Consider the following 19,885-nt stretch of genomic DNA (forward strand, 5'->3'; position numbering starts at 1 on the left):
CTCACCACGAGACAGTGATGTTTTCATCGTCAGCCTACTCTTCGTAAGTAACGCCTTCGTTCGCGTTATTCATCAAAGTGTTGGGGGAATACGAATCTTTTATTCACATGTGATATTTTATACTTGAATTTAGATGCTAAACCACAAAAGCATCTGTCGGTTACACAACTATCGATACGTTTCTTCTCCACTACAGCCTTTTCTTAGGCACGTGGTTTTGCAATAAATTTGCAATTTTCAAGTAATATGAAAGGCGTGTTTCAAAATTGACGTACACGAGAAAAGCTCAGCTTAAATCCGCGATCTTGCAGCTTAAATCCATGTTTAAATTAATATTTTTTTAAGTTATCATTTTTTTTAACAAAATTACAATAGTACAGGTTCTTCCATTTGACCTAAACGGCTCGTATCTATTTTAAAATTATTCTATAGTTGGCTTTACCCTCATTCTTTTTCCCAATTGCCATGAAATTATTTGTCCCATGACATTATAAATGCCTCGAATAAGTATATTCATCCGTAGCATACGTATAAAAAGAGGAACTAGGCAATTATTACTTCTTTCATCGTTCGGCACGTACGTGGACAACTAGAAGAAAGAACCAACAATATCATGTGCACGTCTGCCTCGGGAAAGGCATCTTTTTTTTTTTAACTTCAACCGCGCGCGTATAACTATACAAACTTCGGAATGTCTTCCAGTGCCGGTGCGTAACGCAGAGGCTGAGAGCAGGGACGGTCGTGCTCACGGGAGAGAAAGGAAAGTTGGGGTAATTTTCGCGCCGTCCGTCAAAACCAGCCCGCGGACTCCTCTTTGACGATAATTCGCCGGGACGGGTGTACGCGCGCTTGATGAGTATACAAGCGTAGTTCGTCTCTTTAAGCTGGAATCGATAAGTTGGCGGCCGGAGCTTTGGCCCCTGCACGACCGTGTTTTCTCTTGTTTTTCAACATTTTTTCGGGGCGCGATCATCTTTGTTGGGAAATGAAATTTTTCGGCGATAGTATGCATATCACATTTTTTGAATTATTCAAGTCACTGTACACTACATTTAATATATTCCTGCCAGTATGGAAAAGTTTTGGAGTGGCACGGGCTGAGCTAATGGCCGGCATCTCGCGAAGAATATGAATTTTCAAAGTACGCTGAGGATGATCAGCTCAGTTTAACGCAACACACGCTCTTTGCATCAGCAATTGCTTCGCAAAGGCAGGGCGATGATTATGCGTTCAATAAAATTTAAACGCATCGAAATGAATTCAAATCGGAGATTAATATCGAACGGAGTGAGCTCTAATTGGCCGAGCAATTATGCGGCGTTAATTAAACATTAGCTCCAACGCGGTTGGATGCTGGGGCAGCTGCATTACCGTAAACCTCACTTAGCCTGGCTGGACCCACTTTCAGCCCGTACGCGCCATCTGTCAACTGCCCGCTTAAGCTTTCGTAGGTACAATCGCGGGATATTGATTTTTTACTCATTTGTTCATGCGAAACTTGATAATCGTACCTTTTACTAGTTTACAATTGAACGGAGGTGGAGATTTTTCTTTTTCAAAACCCGTTATTTCGATTTTGCTATAAAAAAAACACTTTATTGTTACATTCAACTATTAATGGTACATACGCGTTTAACTTTTCGTTTCGTTATTTATTTATTTATTTATTTTTTCTTACATAGAAATGCAGTCTCCGTTCATTACTTCATCATCGACTGCGTTTTCGTAAAAACAATGTTTTTTTTATTTGTTTGTTTCTTTAATTTTTTAACGAATTACATTATATTTATACCAGCGATGAAAATCGAGATTGTGGAATTTGTTTCTCCAACTGTATGCCGATCTTATTGAGTTTGATATGTCAAGGAACCATTCGTATAGCTATAAACGCAAGTGCAATTCACGCTTTTGTAAACAACTATTTTGAAAATGCTTTCCTTTATGTTCAACTTTACATTGTTCGTTAAATCGTACTACATCGATCACTTACTTGTAATGTTCATTCGTGTCGGCTATGAATATTTTTTAAACCTTTTCTTTATTCTTTTTAGCTTACACTTTCATCAATTAGCTATACATTTCAACGTATTCAACACATTTTTTTTTATCAGTAACTCTATTGATGTAGTTACGATATTAAGTCAAAATCGCACTTATGAGAGGTTGCAATAATTCACATTCATTTTTTCACTGTGTGTAAAACTGCTCTGTATTTAATCCTATGCGTTTTCGTATTATTTATACCAGGATTTATTTTCAGGTTAATTTGTGATGCTTTAACTTTTAATCAGCCATTCATACAAAATATTTTTATGTACAAGGTCACAGTCTTTCCATCGAGTTTACTTAGCGACATTTAAATAACTTTAAGTTTCTTCAACAATAAAATAACTCGATTTTTTTAATATGAAATATTTTCTCACAAAAAGCTTGCAAGTGCTAAGACTAGAAAAATTTTTTTTCCTTCTTACATTTCTTTTTTCATTAAAAAACAGTTGAAAAATCCATTATAAAGTTTTTCGATAATTGTCTGTATGATGATTAAAATCTACATGGATTGAAGAAAAAAAGTTAAATGATTAAAAAATAAAACATTAAACGGAAGGTACGTAAACATTCCTTGCATACATAATCTTGTTGACGATTCGTATATACTATTTTATGAACGTATGCAGGTAATATTTCGTTAAAAAAATAAATAAATGAACAATTTATTAATGTTTTGCCAATTCAAAAAACATTATGAACATACTGAATAATCTTCAGCTTTTTTAGTGGCAGAAATATCGCTTGACAATTTTCTTCTGTTCTATAAAAATTTTTAGTGTGACCATAAATTTTCATCTCATTGGTTTGTTTGCACAGTTTCTAAGTTATGGCAGTGGAGCTTCCAAAGAATATATTTGAGTGATGAATCCTTGTTTTAAAATTTTTAATGCAACCTGTCGAAACAAGTGATTATTGGCTGTACATATTCATGTTGACCCACTCTAAGTATCCAATATTATTGCAATATCGCAAGTGGATACGAATTTTTTCTGCTCACTAATTTTTAGACGCACCATTATGAAACAACTAACTCTGTTCTCACAGATATTCTGTACACGTAATTTTTGATACATTACTTTCCAAGTTACTCGGATGATTAATTTTTTTAGAGAAATCCTTGAACTGGAATCCCGCTGAATCAAAACAGATGAAAATTCCAAATCCATCGTAGATTGAAAATTGATAATAGGATTAAGGATTAGCAATTTCTTCCACGTAAATTCTTTTCGATATTACAACGACAGTCTCTCTTTCTCCCTCTTATCTTTTTTAGCATCCTAACTTCAATTACTCGAATAGTTACGAAAACGTCTGGACGACTCTCACTCGAAAAGCTTACAGCGAGGTCTCCTCATTCCGGAGTTACCTCGGCGTAGGAGACTGAGCCGGCGGTCATACCGCACTCCCCGCGCAAAAATTAGCCTTTCCTGGGACTTGCATAGCCGCAGCCGCGTTGCCACCCACACCTCCTCCACCCCCTCTTCTGCGTCGCTCACATTCTAGCGTGCTAAAGGTGTTCTGTGCTATCTGTGCATTGGCTGTCGCCTTACGCTTGGGGTTCTGTAGGGTCATGCTACGCTGACTCGAGCAGTTGGAGCTAGTAGAGCTGGTTCCAGGCTCCGCGACGCGCAGCATCCCCGAGTGTATGGTGCCAAAGTTCTGGTAATGGTACTGATTTGATTGCATTGCAGCCACCGTAGAGTTAGAGGGCAGCTGCTGCTGGTGGTGGTGTTTAAGGGTGATGGGTACCGTTTGGCCGGCTAAGCTGTTGTAACGCGTGTCGTAGCCGTAGGGTGCGTCGAGTAACGAATCGACCATTGACTGTTGCTCGTTGCCGGTAAAATCGGGTGGTTCCTTATCAGCAAATGCTAATGGGGGTTGCTGCTGTACCGATGGAGATGGCTGAACCAGTTGCTGCTGTGGTTCCGGGGGTGGAGGAAAGTCACTGAAACGCGCGGGTGGTTCCTGGCAATTGGGGTGCTCTTTACCCTCAGCAAAGGCAATAACGTTCTGTCGAGATTCAGAAAGCATACGAGAGTCCATGATGAGACCTTCCTTATCGACGAAGCCGCTCAGTCGAGAATCCACGACGTTCTGGTCAGTCTTTTCAGGAAAGCCTGGAGCTGCAAACCGAGGCTCTATTACCTTGGTCTCGGGGTAGGCAGGAAGCATGTGTGATAAGTCAGCCTTGTCCACGTAGCTAATGGCTGACTGGGGATTTGAAGCACAGATGTCCGGTGCCGATTTACAGAGTAACGATGTACCTTCCTCAGCCAGTCTTGGTGGGCCTGTAATTATACATGTTTTTTCGGTTTTACACATTACGGTGGGGCTTCGCCCCTTTGCCCGCTCTGGGCATCAACCCCCAACAATTAATCATACATATTTCTAAAAAACATTTAGTTCAAATAGAGTGATTAAATTTTAGTTTATTAAAACGATTAAACAGATTATTTAAATTTTCATTCAGCATGCGAAATACAATTTTTTTTTTTTCCAAAATTTAACATTTAAATTAACCCGCTCAAAATTAGGCTTAATTAACTAGTTATGTCACGAATCAAAGGTTTCAGTCACGTTGCATTCTTTTTTTTAAGAAAGGATACTTATTATTTTGCTATATACTTCTTACTGTAACGTATTTGTATTTTTATGTATCAACAAAATAAAAATTTTACGTGACTTGATGAAAAAATTTTAATGATTCTTCAAATATTATTTTGTTATTTACTCTTTAAATTCATCTGAATTCATCATATTGTCGGATTTACATAATATTTTACTTGATCCAGAACAATACTTTGAAATAGTTATGTACAGAAAAAGCATTATTCAAATAAAATCTTGCATTAAATTTTTAATGATTAAAAATTTAAGTAACAAATGACCAGCCGTTCTTTCACTCGATTAATACTTAATTTTTATACCTGAACCTTTAGTGGGTTGATTGACACCTGTGCAAGGAGTTGGCCCTGGTGATTTTTGGTGGGACCTAACTAAATACTCTGAACTAAGACCCAACTGCTCCCGCAATTTTCTCTCAGCTCCAGGTACCATATCTCTGACCTGCATAAATCAAATTGTTAGGGTCAACGATAATTTAATAAAGAAAAAAAAAAAACATACGCAAACAATTACCATGTCTTCTACAGTGGGAAACCGTGCCATGTAGCCAGATACGGTCAGTATAGCTGCGAGCTTTGCCAGTATGAACGCCAATGCTGACAGCTGAAGACACCAGCCGTATTGGTATTGAGGTAAAGTTGAGTTTCCAGACGTGTAGACATAGACTGGTGTCAACCATAGAATCTCAGACATATCCGAGACTAAGGTTATCAGCCCAAAGGCCAAAGACAAACCTGAAAGTAAAATTCGGATCATGAGTTAAGTGTGTACCTTTGAAAATTTGTTCAAAATTTTTCAAGGATTTGAATACTCTTTACTTCTAATGAATACAAGAGTACATAAAAATCTTTAAGACAAAAATAAACTACGAATAATTGTTTATTCAAACTTTCATTTAGAATCACAGCAATGCCAACGAAAAGAATAACATCCCTCGCGAGCTATTTTTGAAAAAATTGGATGGGTGAAAAGACGACAGCCTCGTGGCTCTGATCCTCCTTTAACGAGGCGGAAGCTTTACGAGCGATAAGAAAACAATATCAGAGTGCCGTCTTCCCTTTCGTTTTCCTTGTTTTCCCTTCTTTCTCCGTGAGTACGTTTTTTCACTCCGTCTGCCTCATCGCGTTGTCCCAATGGAAAACAATTCCCCTGCAAATTCGAAATTTCCAAGGAGAGTAGGGTCTAGTCTGCCATCCACCATTTTTATGAAGGATTGCTTTGTAAGGGAAGTAAAAATGTTCCCCCATCCCACTTCGAAAAGCCATACCCCGCGAGACATGCTCTCAGACGGCAAAGCAAGAGTCTGATAACAAAAGGAAGACGAAGGATTTCACCCTCGTGCGCGCTCCCAAATAAGATTTGCCGCGGGCAATTTCTCGTGCTAGTGCTAAGTGTATTTATTTCACGGCACGGAATGAACTCCGCGAGGAAGCCGAGTGGTTCCTAATTGAGCGGCGCGATTCCCATCTCGATATCGGGTTCGTTTCATAAGTGCTCGCCGTCTCTATTTCTGGTCGCTCTGATCCACCCGTAATTGCGTTTCAAGGTTCCAATTGTTGCAGGTAATGTAACTGGCAAATAATAAAGGATGTGTGAGCTTATTTGGTTGATTTCTCCGAATTCGATGTATACATGGATGGAAACGTGTGTTTGCTGTAAAAAGGTGGGGCTGCCAAGAAATTTTTGGACACCAATTCGGCCTTGTCTTGCGGGCGTAGAGTATCAAATTTGCTGAATATATTATTTTTAACGGTGAAAACTAGAACTCAATAGACGGACAAAATCTTGTGTGAAGAAAGAAAAGAAATGTCTATAGTGGCCGTGAAAAATAGATTATAGGTGTACCATGAAACGGGAATGCAGTAAAAGGATTAGAAGACAATGGAAGGAGTGTTGGATGAGAAAGGATGAAAAGTTTTCTCGGTGTCTCGGCTAAGGGTAGTCCTTCTTCAAAGAAAATTCCATTTTGCCTGTCGCCTCGTGCAATATCCCTGCCGAGTGTCACCGTGGTATCGCCGTGAAAGCATGCTTATCTTTCCTACAGAGCTTTTATTTGTTTTAGGCCGACAGAAGAACCCATCACTCTCTTTTTCTGTTCCCCCTTTTTCCTCTTTAACCCTCTTGCTCCTTCCTTCGCGTTTCCTATCTCTACAGCTACTCCTACGTACGTGTTGTTAGCGAATACCTTTTGTTTTTATTCGTGTAGACTAGGTGTCTGACGTGTTAATGAAATTCTCTTATTACAAATAGGACCTCTCTTTTTTTTCAAACGTCTATTGTCTTACATTTTACGTTACCACTATTATAATTGTATAGAAGCTCTTTGATGGTGGCACTTGATCAAATTCCACTTCCCCTGTGCCGAGTCCAGCTCTAGATGTTCATCTTCTAGATGGATGTTTGACTTAGCGTTTGCTTGTCAATGTCTTGAAGAGCGAACTTGGAGACAACAACGTCGACAACGACAGTGACGAGGATGAGGGAAGCGACAGATGGTGGAGAGATGAAAATGTCGAGTGGTTGGTAAAATTAAGATATATTGTGAATCCTAAGGGTAGTGATATTAATCTGCAACTTTGTCGTAGTTAACTTGTGACTGTTGAAACGAGTGATAAATGTTCTTTAGTTTTATATGTATATTTGACTTTGCGGTGATGTAATGTTTAGTTGAAATAATTATTCCATAATGGAACATGTACCAGTAAAGGGTGGGGGAGGGGAGTGACAACAAGAGCGAGGGTAAGACAGTGGTGGAGCAAAGGAGTGAGAATGAGGCTTTGGTGACGCGGCACAGGCCTTTGTCGAGCAGACGGGACGAGGCAGGGTTTCCTCGAACGGCACTCCAAGAGCCCCGCCTTTGCTCAATTAATTAAGGATAATTACAATCTCGACTACAACGACGACGTGGATGATGACGACGGAGGGAGGAGACAAGGACTGCACACGCACATAGAGGGAAGACAGCATTAGCTATGCTCCAACGCAACGTCAGGATCTCTCGTCGGGCGCGTCTTTTCGTTGATTGCAAGGCGTACACTGCAACCTTACAAGTGACGGACACATTTGACGCTTCGTCAAAGGAAAATTTGTCAGGGCGAACTATTTTTCTTTTTTTTTTTTTTTTCAAACTCGTCGGGTAAAACAATAGTTGAGCCCACGCCATTGTAATGATTTGCCATCTTCAAATGATGGAAAATAGAGAAAAACGGTTCAGGAAGACTTAGTTACCTCGAATACTCTAATACGAGCACCCGTGTGATTTACATGCACAAGACGAGGGTGTACGTAGACGTGGCTGCTGGTTATAGGATACAGACGAGGTGATGGTGTACCGAAGGAGGCACCAGATGGAAATATTGCGTTATACGAGCTTGTCTCGGTGATGGAAGTGGGGGGAGGATCAAGCGCGTCTCAAGTACTTTGGATTCATCGAGCCTGACAAAGTTGATTTCCCTACCCCCTCCGGCTTCATCCTCTCGTTTCCCAGACGCGAGATATGCGCGCTCGCCGAGGAAAACATCGCATGTAGACACGCGCGAGTATATTATACCGTCGGCTAATATCCATTCGCTTTGCACCGACGTCTTGGATTCGTGTGGGTGTCTGCTGATAGCACCGGCATAAGATCGAACTCGTGCATTAGCACACGACGCGACGCATATGTACGCTCCGGGAGAGAATGGGAGGAATATTATTGACAAGGCACACCCTCGTATTGCGTCTCGATCCGGAACGTAATCCGATGAATTTCTCGTTAACCCTTCGATGAAAAATGTAATATCACGCACGCGTGAGGATCCAAAATCAATGTTGTCTTCTCTTTTTTTTTTTCGCGTGGCATCAAACCTCGTGAGACTCGAAAAAGCTGTTGAACAGAATTTGAAAAAAAATTTTTGTCATTTTCCACAACAACAGCAACGGCGTAAAGTAAAGGGCGGGGATGTACTGGCATTGCGACGACGCGTCGCCAGAAGCGATCTCAAAATATCTCGTGTACACACGTACACTGTACTGGCTGTGTATATACGTATACATGGGAAAACGCAGCTCGTGAATCATACTCAGCTGTTTACAGAGGGACGAGGGGTCGGGAGGGCCGGTGCGCGCGACTAGAAAATTTACTGGCCCTGTGCGCCTCTAAATCAATGTGCGAGCGAGCGAGTAAGGGAGGGCAAATGTCACGCGTGAAATCTCTCGCTCTCTTCTCCGCGCGAGCATATAGGGGCATCATGAAAGAATAAAGAGCAACACTCGCGTGGTACATACAACGTAGTTCGCTGCCACTCGTCTCTATTTTTTTTTTTTTCCCTCGCACATGTATGCATGTAACCGACCAGGTGTCGGCTCGCCAGTAATAATTAACTATTTGGCTCTGCCGGCTGATGACCATGGCTGTAAAAAGTGTCTAATGGGCCTAGTACACGATGGGGAGTTGGGACACGCGAGAGCTTTTTTCTTGCGTCCCCGCGTGCTGTTGGTTATACGGTGCCCACTGGGCTAGTTCGTCCGAGTGAAAATTAATTCACCTGCAGTCGGCTCGGGAGGATTTTCATTTTTTCGGGTTAACGCACCTTTTTCTGCCCGTGGTGTCGAGCTCGTGTTCTCCTCCCTTCGTCCATGCGGTAGTTGCACACGGTCGAAAATCAAGAGGAAACGGAGGATCGCGCCCAAACAGTAATATACTCCGTCCCGCCGGGCTTTTCGGTTTGCCCACACCCTTTCGAGCCCTTCAAACGTCAGACCCACATACAGGACGAAGACTGCCCTCGGGCTCTTCTTCCTTGCTCAAATACGGGATACTGACAAGGGACGGATGGACCGGGAGGAAAGTGACGTGTGGCCAACAGTACAGCTGTACAGCGGAAAAAGGATGTTTGCGAAGCGCCAGTGTGTTTTGCTAGCCGAGTGAAGTTTCCTGCCCCCGCCTGTCCTCCGTGTCCTTCTCTCCGTTTACGGCTTCGCTTTAAAGTCCTCGACTGCACGGCTTTTCATATTCAGCACGTCGGCGACGGGCTTTTCTGTATTATCGCTGTTGTCGAGAGCCGGTGTGTAACGCGTGTGTTTCATGTATTATTACCGCGTGTGAGTTGACTTGCGGTTATGTGAGGATTAATATTATCATTCGAATAATTTAGATGATAATACTTTAGTTTTTACTCTAGTCTTAAACTGCATCTATAAAAGAACTTTGAAAACGATGTAGAAAGGAGTTTGTTGTCAATCGAAAAATTACTTTCACTATCCATTTTACATGAGTTTTCAGTCAAGTTATTCTAGGATAACTATAAGAATCTTTTACCCGTGAAATTAATTTCTGATTTTTTTATCACAACTGTTTTCATTAGTCCTGTTTTTTATAAATGAAACAAAATAATTTAAAATGAATGATTGCATGAACCAAAATCTAGAGCAAATAAATACGCTCAAAGGAAATGAATAAAGGCATTGATCGAAATTCCCTTACAGCACCTCTTTTATTTGTTTTTCATCGTGGCACGAAAAGTTAAACTAAAGGCCGCTATTTACAAAACTCAGCAGTTTTCAAAATATGTAACTTTTTTAAAGTCGGGATTGAAAAAAACGAGGCCCCGTGGATAATTTTCATGACCTTTTGAACACTTTAACCTATACTCCCCATCCCGTTCATTTTAATTAGGGACAAAAACTTATAACTCTTTGAAATACGCACAGTTGTAAAACTCCACGTAATATTTATGCCAACAGAAGGTACTTTCTCGAATCGTCATTAAAAAGGGAGCAGAGCTGAGCAATAATTTTTAATCTCACGTATGCAAAAACAAAATGTGACAGAGCAGAGAGACTCGTATGTGTGCGTGTTTGTGGAGCTTTCCTGGGACGAGCAGCGACAACAGCAGACAATCTTACGTTTCGCGCAAAAAGGGGCCACCGGAAAAACGAACTTTCAGCGATTTCACGCTACAACAGTCTTAAACAGTAACAGACAGACATTTCTCGCAGATGTACGCGAAACTGTCTTTTTTCTCCCCCCCCTCCCTTTTTCTCTTTTACGGGCAAAAAAGCGACGGTGGAAGCAATAGCAAAGCTTGACGGACTGGGTGGCGCGAGTTTGGGCTCTGCATGAGAGATTTTTTCACCGCTTGTGACAGAAGGAGGGACAGAGAGGTAGGTGTGGAGATAAAGTGACGACGAGCTGTCGTAGACACAGCGAGGCCAAGATGAAGATGGGAAGGCTCTTTGAATAAAGTTTGGAAGAATAGAGCGGAGATGTGGCCCCTGGATCTGAAAATATTGTAGGTGCAGGGAGACACACCCTTCCCTGTGTGTATTCCAGGGGAATGTGTCACACGTAGTTGGGACGAGCTCGACACGTAGTCTTTTTGCATTTTACAAGCCTTTTTTTTTGTACATCGACTTTATTTTGTACGCGCAAAGTTACAGTCGGTGAATACGCTTTTTTGTACGTTCGTTCGTTCGTTGTCGCAAAACTATGGTTGCTCATTTTACGTATACACACTAGCCTTCTGGGAATAAAGCTTACTGAAATATTTAATGCTGCGGTTTACAGAGTTTTGTCGTGTGCTTTTTGTTTCCCTGTCTCTGCACTCTTGTGTATTTATCAAGCAAAAATAATTTTTTATGCAATGGTGGATTACGGAAAAACTCGTCAGCATCACGAGATTTTTTCTCAATTTTTTTTTTTTTTTTACTTTACATTATCTAATTTTTAGATACAGAGGTAGACTAATAACATTATTAATAATTTATTAAGAAGCTGATTCAGTTTTTCCAAGACAAAGTGTTATATCTTTTGATCGCTCTTGTTTTACTAAAAAGAAAATTTTTTTTTTTCTCTTTAACATCTGTTGAAGATAAATCTTACGTCTCTGGGATGCTAACTAGACTTTTTCTTTAAAATTTTAATGAGGATAGCATATTTTCTTCTTTACGACAAATTAGAGAAAAGTTCTTTGTAGTCTCTATGACAGTTGTGGAAAAATCCAACGTAAGAAAGTTTTTTTCTCTGAAAAATCAATAAAAAACATTTTTTTTTCTAAAACATTTATTAGAGAATCATCTTTTTTTGATACGACGAGACTAGAATCTTTGAATCTCCATAACGTTAATTAGATAAGAAATTTCTTTCATTAAGTGATAAATACAGAAGTAATTTATTTCTATATTAGTAGTAAGGAAAACACATTTTTAAAAATATTGATATATTTATTAAAGATGTATCTTTTTTTTATATACATAAAAAATTGGTTGATCGGTAACCACATTTTTTTAAATATTAAATTTCTAAGAAAAAAATCCATCGCACTTGTAGATACTCATAAACCTAAAACTTTGATCCTATCCAAATGTCAATGGAAGGACTATGTTTTAACCTCTGTAAATAATGCTCGAATGACAGGCATAAAATGCAGATTAACAAAGCAACGATATTAGCTTTTGCCTTCCGCAGAGTTCTAATACTTATTTACTATGGATACTTGTCAATTTAATAAGTTGCACAACCATTTGGTAAGACTTTAAGTTTCGTCAAGATATTTCAGCAAATTCGACAACCTAATTCCAGTGTAAGGGCTCAGAGTTTGGGTTATCAACTGAAACAAATCATTAATATTCCGTTAAAACTTGTGCGAATTTTCAACGCGTGCACGTATAACGCTCTCTGCCCCTCGAAGCTCATCCGTCCAAGCATTTTAAACGAATTATATAATGCCCGGGGTCGGTGCTCGCCAGTCCAAAGTAAATAGAAACTTGGTCGGATGAGTACAGACAAGAGGAAACAGCGGCACGCACAGGCGACCACTTCTACATCTCTGTACAATACACACCTACAACGCTATCGTTCGAGTATATACCTACTTCTCGCGCACGGAGCTTTCGGCGTTTGATCCGAGAGCTCGCGTATTTCGCTCGAAAGTTAGGATACACATGCTCAGGGAGGGAAATCGCTCTCGTCCGCTGCGAGGGAGTTCCGGACCTGCAGCCCCCGGATGAGGGGATAATGAAGCCATCGTCGTGAGTACACACGGACACTCATGTACACGTTCTACGTGGGTCCTCTGATTGTTGTTGGAGTCGACGGACAAAAAGTATAAGAGGAAAAACTTGGGTGCAAGCCTACACGAATGGTATGATGATTACCCGGCCGGCTGGGGAAACTTTGTTCAACCCCTTGCTCGAGTCCCCTCTCGCTTTTTCTCTGTTTCCATGTCTTTTGTTGTGCTGCTTGATGTCCTCCTGATACCATGGGCGATCCCTTGTCTTCTTTTGTTTGTAGTTTTATCTTGGGCTCTTTTGTGTGAAAAGCCTTTTGAGCATCGACGAGATGGGTTTCATCCCTTTTTTGAAAAAAAAAAAAAAAAAAAAAAAAAATCCTATTGTCTTACTCTTCCGCTCTTCATTGAGCAATTACATTTGCATTGGACAATGTTGACATACAGCCATCAATTCTGTAAGTTTGTGCTGAACGAACAGTAAGAAATTTTCTGTTACTTTTTAGATGTTGATGAAAAATGAAAAAAGAAGGGCTAATATTTTATTATGATTAAGTTTCGAGCCAACAGTTCATTATCCCGAGGGTAATTATAATTTGGTATTTTAATATCAATCGAGATTAACCATTCCGTGCTCAATTAATTAATTTCGTTGGAATGTCCCTGATTATATGCAAAAAGTTCAATTTCAGCCAGAAATTCTAGTCATTCGGTGGGCAGACACCCCCCTCTTTCATTATAGGAGTAACACTAATTAAAGTTTAGAATGTTTTTTTACAAACAAAAGCAATTGGTTTGGTTATTTTACAATGAAACAAAATATTTGCAAAATTTTCTAGAAAACATTTTATTCATTAAATATTGTCAGTAATTCTACCGGCTTGGTAGCATTTTACGATCCAAATGTACTGTTTGAAAAAACTCTCTCCTGCATAAAACAACCACTTTGTTACATTTTAAAAGTTTTATATGTATGAAAAAAAAAAAAAATGTAAATCCAGGCTGACGTCGAAAATAAAATTGTATAAAACCACATCTTCCCCGCTGTATTAACAGCGTCCGCAGTAGCAGCCACAGCATCTGAGTGGAGTACAGAGTAGAGGGAGGTAAAACGGGGATCGAAATAGCTGCTTCCTCGACATGTACATATATATACTCTGATAGCAAATGATCGCACTTTAATGTCACGTTTATATTATACGTGGCTGTATAAGGTGACACGTGCACGTATACACCGCAACGTCGTCATCGTCGTCGTTTCTGCCGAGGGAGGAAGTTATCAAGCCATACACGGTGATACCAACAAGATAGAAAGGGGAGGGTCGAGGGACCACTGATGTAAGAGATCGCGCATGAACGTACACATACGTAGTCGACACAAACGCGGGCAGAATCAATTTTAGGCCCCAGCCGTGACACAAAGCTTGCGAAACGATTTCTATTTACCTGCCGGATTATTTACCCCCCATATACATACCTTGGCTCTCCCGCTACTGAATTTGCGCGTGTAGGATTAAGTTTGATGGAAAGCATGTATCGAGACGCTGGTTAAGCCCGAACGAGCGAGAAATCGGGGTTGGAATGCATTTTGTACTCGTTTATCCGATCGGAATAAATTTTCGCACCCTCGCGGCTCACGCGTGAGCTTTTGCTCCTTGGCGTTGGGTGCGGGGGAAAAAATGTACGTAACTCCAACGAGTGAAAGAGAGCTCGGTGTAATCTTCGAAATGGCCTTGTCATATCGCGTGTTATCGAGGGATATCGGGGCTCGGTTAAATTTTTACATTTTCGCCCGGAAATTACTTTTTCGTTCAATCACGCGTCGATACGTCACTTCTCTTGCACGAATGTATTAAGATTACCTCCACCGATAATCCTTGGGTGGATAATGTCATTCATTTAGAAACAACATCCACCGTACGGTTTATGAATGGAATTTAATATTTTGTGTGCACGAATCACCTTTGCTTATCAGCTGATAATTTTTTACTCGAAAGGGGAGGAAAAAAAAAAAAAAAAAACACGTTATGCCTCGCGCAAGAACCACATAAAAACACAGGCCACGCACGGCTCGTTCTCCCTCTTATAGTAGCACCAGACGCATGAATTAAGCTCTCGAAAACAAAAAGAGCCGGCGTATAAAAAGTGAGAGAGGAAAACGCGAGCAGTGGTGCCGCGCTGCTGCTGCTCTTGTCGCTTCCACGTGCTGATTTACAACGTTCGGTCTCGAATATTAATTTAAAAGTCCTCTCGCTCTTTTTCCGTGGCCGTGCGCGTGTGTGTACGCGCGTGTGCGAGAGAGAGAGTTTTTGCATAATTGAAGCTTTTTTTTCTCCCGAGCACGGGAAAGCCGTCCACGTACGCGAGGTATTGCGCTACGCGTGGGGGTGTGGAAGCGGGGGCGCAGTGTTTTGCGCAACGGGGGGTGGCGCGCTGCTTATCGATCGTTCCTGGCTGGTTAAATTGGAAGGACGCCGGACGCCCTGCGTTAGGGTGTGCAACAAGTATACGATGTGGTTGTGGAGGACGGCGATATACCAGCCGTGGAATATTGATTGCGCTCGCGTTTGTTGATGAAGATTTTTTTTTGTTTTCACGGGTGCTTTGAGATCATATTTTTCGTACGGCTTCAAAGACTCGAGGTGGGAGCGATAATTTGTACAACAATTGAGTCATTCGACGGGATTCGGTGTAATAATTTATTCTTCCTGTCAAAGTGCAAATAAACATAAAAAATTATATGATAATGATGATACAGGCATTGCTTCGACGAATCTACAAAGTATACATACTTTATGAAGTAAACTTCATGGGAGATCGATAAAACATGTTATTTTTCTTTAAATTGACATCAGGATCGTTTGTTGTTTACTTTTAATATTGCAGGAATGAATGACCAAAGATTTTGTACCAAAACAATTTGAGACTCATCACATCATGTGCGTCATCACCAATAAATTCAATTGGACGGAATTTCTTATCTCGCAGGATACGAGTTACACAAAGTCGGATAGTCTTTTTTTAACTGCACGGAAACGTTATTTTTTAAGTTAACTTTGGTGGCAATTTTATTAAAAATATACATGTCCATCCATCTGGTGGGTTTTGTGGTAGAGATAATACGGGATTTTGATGCAGTGGATACTGGTTGAAAGTTTTGATCTTTATGCGCATTATGTGTATTTATTCATGTGAAAGGTGTTAAAAGCTCGTGTTTAAGCACACATAACGTATTTATATTATTTATTTTTTTCGATAATCATCAAACTTTACCAAAATTTTCCACTAAACCAGCGAAAACGTTTCAGCGCCCCTTTTTTCCAAAGAACCAAACAAAAAACGTATAGGGGCCGGACTCGGATGGAAAAAAAGCCATCAATCAAGCCTCGATTCCTTTTCACCCTCGCACACACTTCAAAGAGGCTACTAAAAGCACCGGTGCTCGCTACTTTCCCCAAAAGAAGAAGCAGCAACAGCCCCCCTCGGAAAAAGGGGAATCGATTTTTTGCCGGAAGTCCTCGTCCCGTGCTCATCAGCTTCAATTTCGCGGCGAGTGAAAAAAGCCACGTACAGAAAACTACGACCCCCGCAAAGCTGAGTAAAACAAAAAAAAAAAAAAAAAAAAAAAAAAAAAAAAAAAAAATGGTCCGTGCTCCCTCGACCGAAAGCAGAAAGCGTCGGAAATTCCCTCCTATGCTCGACTCGTATACCCCGTAAGCAAGCGAGATATAGGCAAGGGATCCTCCGCAGGACGAAGAATTCCTTTTGACGCCGCATTACGGGGCGTATAACTGCGTCCCGAGAATTCCTCGGAAAAGATTCGGCTCTCGCCCTCCCATGCACACACACACACATCCACGCGGTTTAGCCGGAAGCTCCGCACGCGAGACGCGAAAGCTCGAAAGATCAGCGGCTCCCCTTGCGCACCCTCTGAAATCGCTAAAAGGAATGCGCGCTCGACCGAGAGGATCTGCCACGTATACGTATACGACGTCGCGTGACTTGTCCTCCTCTATTTTTTCCTCCCCCTTTTGTGCTGAGCCGTGAAGGCACACACACGATGGAGGCACAGCCGCGACGCGATTAAGATAGTGCGCCCAACGGGATTTATTCTCTCCCCGGGCCATTAGACGATCGTAATCGCCCACCTTTTTTTCTCCACCCCCCCCAACCCACCCTATTTCTCGCACTCTTACATCTTTGCCCGTACATCGAGCCATTCGTCTACACGCGGTGCTAAAAATTCGTATCACACTGCTTACAATCGCGATATCGATTACTCCCCCCCCCCTCTCTCACTCCTGTGAATGGAAAAACATTAAAAATCCATCAGCAGGGCTCACCGCGGATTCAACTCACGAGCGCTGGCCTGAAAATTCGGAGCTCGCGTTGCACACGAGTATGTACATATACGCCAAAGCTCGCATTGTGCCCGTTCGTTCAGCCACAAACGGCAGCCAAGCCGGCCGTGCAACATACGTGCCTATACACGCCTGTGTAGGATATTATCACCGTAAAGCTCGCACCAGCGGGGGGGGGGTAAATCATATAACGAGGGGAGGGCGTCTCTAGGAATCGTACGGCGCCTCGCCGCAATCTACATGCGCCCGAGATTTACGGGGCGCTGAGTTCAAGACGTTGATTTGTTGTCGAGGGCAGGAGGAGAGGATGGCGTCGCTGAATTGCAAATCCATCGCATAAACGCGCACCTATACGTGCTGATGCCTCTGTCATTGCTCCGGATGGGTTGATATTATGCGCGCTTGGTTTAAATATTCGAGCGAAACGGTGTGTATCTGTCGGGGAGGGTCGGGAGTTTTGAGATGGGGCCGGGTGGTCCCCGCTAACGATGACGAGTCTTGCGAACGTGAAGAGATGCCAGCCGAGAAAAAAATGCAGAGAGTACACTGGGGGGAGGAGGTGAAAAAAGCTTCGGGCTTTGAAATATGCTTCCCCTTTATTTACTTGTCGAGCTTTTGCGAGGGTGTATGTATTTTTAGGGCACGAGCAAATGTTCGGATGGGGGTGAGTATGAGCGCTGTACGAGCGACCACATGTACGATGATATTGCCATCAATTGAGAGTGGCCAGTCTCCGTTGTATCGCACGGAACGATTGTATTTTTGATAATCGACGATTCGGGGCATCGCGGTATCCTTTAAAAAATATCTCCTTGGCAATATATCCGTTTTAACGACCCTTTTACCGTTACGCTAGAGAGAGAGGGTCAGTCGTAAATTGTCCGTGGCGAAATCATTGGAAGTCTCGGAGGCCAGTTATAGCCCCCAAGCCGGAAGGGATTACCGCGCCCTAATGAGGTCGCGACGACGTAAAAGCCTTTTCCTGCGCGAGATATCCAGATTCGGCAAAAATTTCAGCGCGTGATTTACCAAGTCCCGCCGGGTGGGTACAGGAAGGGCTTTTCGCCGGATGAAGCTGTCCGATAAATAAGCTCGGAGCGTGGGCGCAATGGCACGGTTTCTTGCGGCTTCGCACGCGCCCCTAGCTTTCCATCCCTCCCACCTACTCGTGTTTTTTTTTTTTTTTTTTTTTTTTTTTTCGCAGCGTCTTCGCGAAAGTGGAGAAAAGACGGCTCGTTAAGGTGACTTTTTTAGACGAGGGTTGAGTATACATGCTGATCTGGTATGTGTGCAAAAGGGACGCATGTACGTTACACAAAATGGGACTGTACCGTGTATATGTATTTTCCTGCCTTCAGTGACAACTCGGACGTATGGAACTGGTGATTCTCTTTCTTTTGAGTCACTTTAATTTTTTACACTTTTTTGCTTCAATTTCGTTCTTCTATACTTTTTGTTAAATTTCTGGTACTTCTCTTCCTGTTGTTTTAATGCACCCACTTGGAATGGCATGTGATTTGAAAGTTTAAATGTGAAAATGTATGAGTCGAGGAACTTGGTAGCTGCATAAATATGGAGAAGAAGCCCGTTCTTAATTAAGTCACAACACGTACAACTATATATTATGTTGAAAAAATAAAAATATGGTAATTGCCTGTCGTAAAAAGCAATTATTGGTAAAAGTAAATACACCAATCGTCTAATTTATTCCAATGGCGGGTACTTGTAAGGACTCTTTTAATTTAAAACTCGAGTGAACGATAAAAGTACATGTATTCACCGGTATCGAAAATAAAATATAAAATTACCCCAAGTATGGCGTATTGCTCGACATCACCCGGTAAAAAATTTGAATTGACGTAGAAAGAGGGGGAGGAGAAAACGCCTAGCAGCGGAAAAATGAGGAATTGAATTACGAAAGCAGCCGCAAGCCAATCTCGATATTTCCCCTCGTCTCGCGAGAAAATGGAAGCGACATCCTCGGAGGCGCGATTAATCGGCCGCCCTCCCGCTTGCCGATGATTAATTTACCGCGATACCTCCCCCCTCCCCACTTTTCTATTTAATTATTAAAACAGATAAGTTATAGGAAATAAAAAAAAGGAAAGTACGGCTTGAACGCGAGAAGAAAAGAAAGCGCAAGGAGGGATGAAATCGTTCGGCATCAATCACCGAAACGAAGCCGCGAGCCACCACTCTCGCGTCTCGTCTTTCCATTGTTTGCGCGGAATATCATTCTTTGTTTGCTTCTCCTCGGCCGGGGCTGCACTGTCAACGAATACAGCCCCCGGTGCTTTTTCACGAGCTAGTCGTCGTCGCGGTTAATGCGCGTCGCGGGTGCATTAACCTTTTCCCTCGTTCTCCCTTTCGGGGAGGGCAAAGTTATAATACCACTGTTGGGCAAAGACGCGCGGATTTACAAATGCGGGGGCCATTAGCGCCACTACGGCGGCGCCCGGCTGAAAATGTTTGAGCTGGTTTTATTTTATCCTGTAATGGTTTTAGGGCCTTTTCCAGGATTTTGGAGAACTAGGACTTTTAGAGTCTGCTGTTACGGGAATCATTGATGTTTATGGGCCTGTAAATGTAATTTTGGGCTATACCAACCGAGCTTGGGGGTTTGTTTTAAGAGGATCGTGTCGAGTACAAGCATCCCTGTTCTCGTCTACGCGCCCGATGTTCGGCTAAACAGCTTATTACTTTGAGCTTTCATCTAAAATACATTAGTTTAAACAATTTTTGCTAGTTAATAACGTATAAAAAAACAATTTTTTGTTACATTTTAAGAGATTATAGTTCGTTGGTGTCCGGACACTAGCCCCAGCTCCAGCGACTTGATATATGTGACCCATAGTCATCGGG

General features: G+C 41.8%; 1 protein-coding gene across 1 annotated transcript in view; it reads right to left on the reverse strand.

The window, feature by feature from the left end:
- Positions 1-3,392: 3,392 nt before the first annotated feature.
- The window catches only part of LOC106645364 (uncharacterized), a 94,297-nt gene continuing 77,804 nt past the window's right edge, over positions 3,393-19,885 (reverse strand). The window contains exons 5-7 of the mRNA XM_023390065.2: positions 5,188-5,408; positions 4,977-5,115; positions 3,393-4,337 (exon numbers count right to left, since the gene is read on the reverse strand). Coding sequence (XP_023245833.2) covers positions 3,442-4,337; positions 4,977-5,115; positions 5,188-5,408 — 1,256 coding nt within the window. The 3' untranslated portion in view covers positions 3,393-3,441. The remainder of the gene's footprint in view (positions 4,338-4,976; positions 5,116-5,187; positions 5,409-19,885) is intronic.

Source organism: Copidosoma floridanum, unplaced genomic scaffold (assembly GCF_036245765.1).
Source record: "Copidosoma floridanum isolate Cflo_tuat_1 unplaced genomic scaffold, Cflo_Japanese_pri ptg000029l, whole genome shotgun sequence".
Lineage (NCBI taxonomy): Eukaryota > Metazoa > Arthropoda > Insecta > Hymenoptera > Encyrtidae > Copidosoma > Copidosoma floridanum.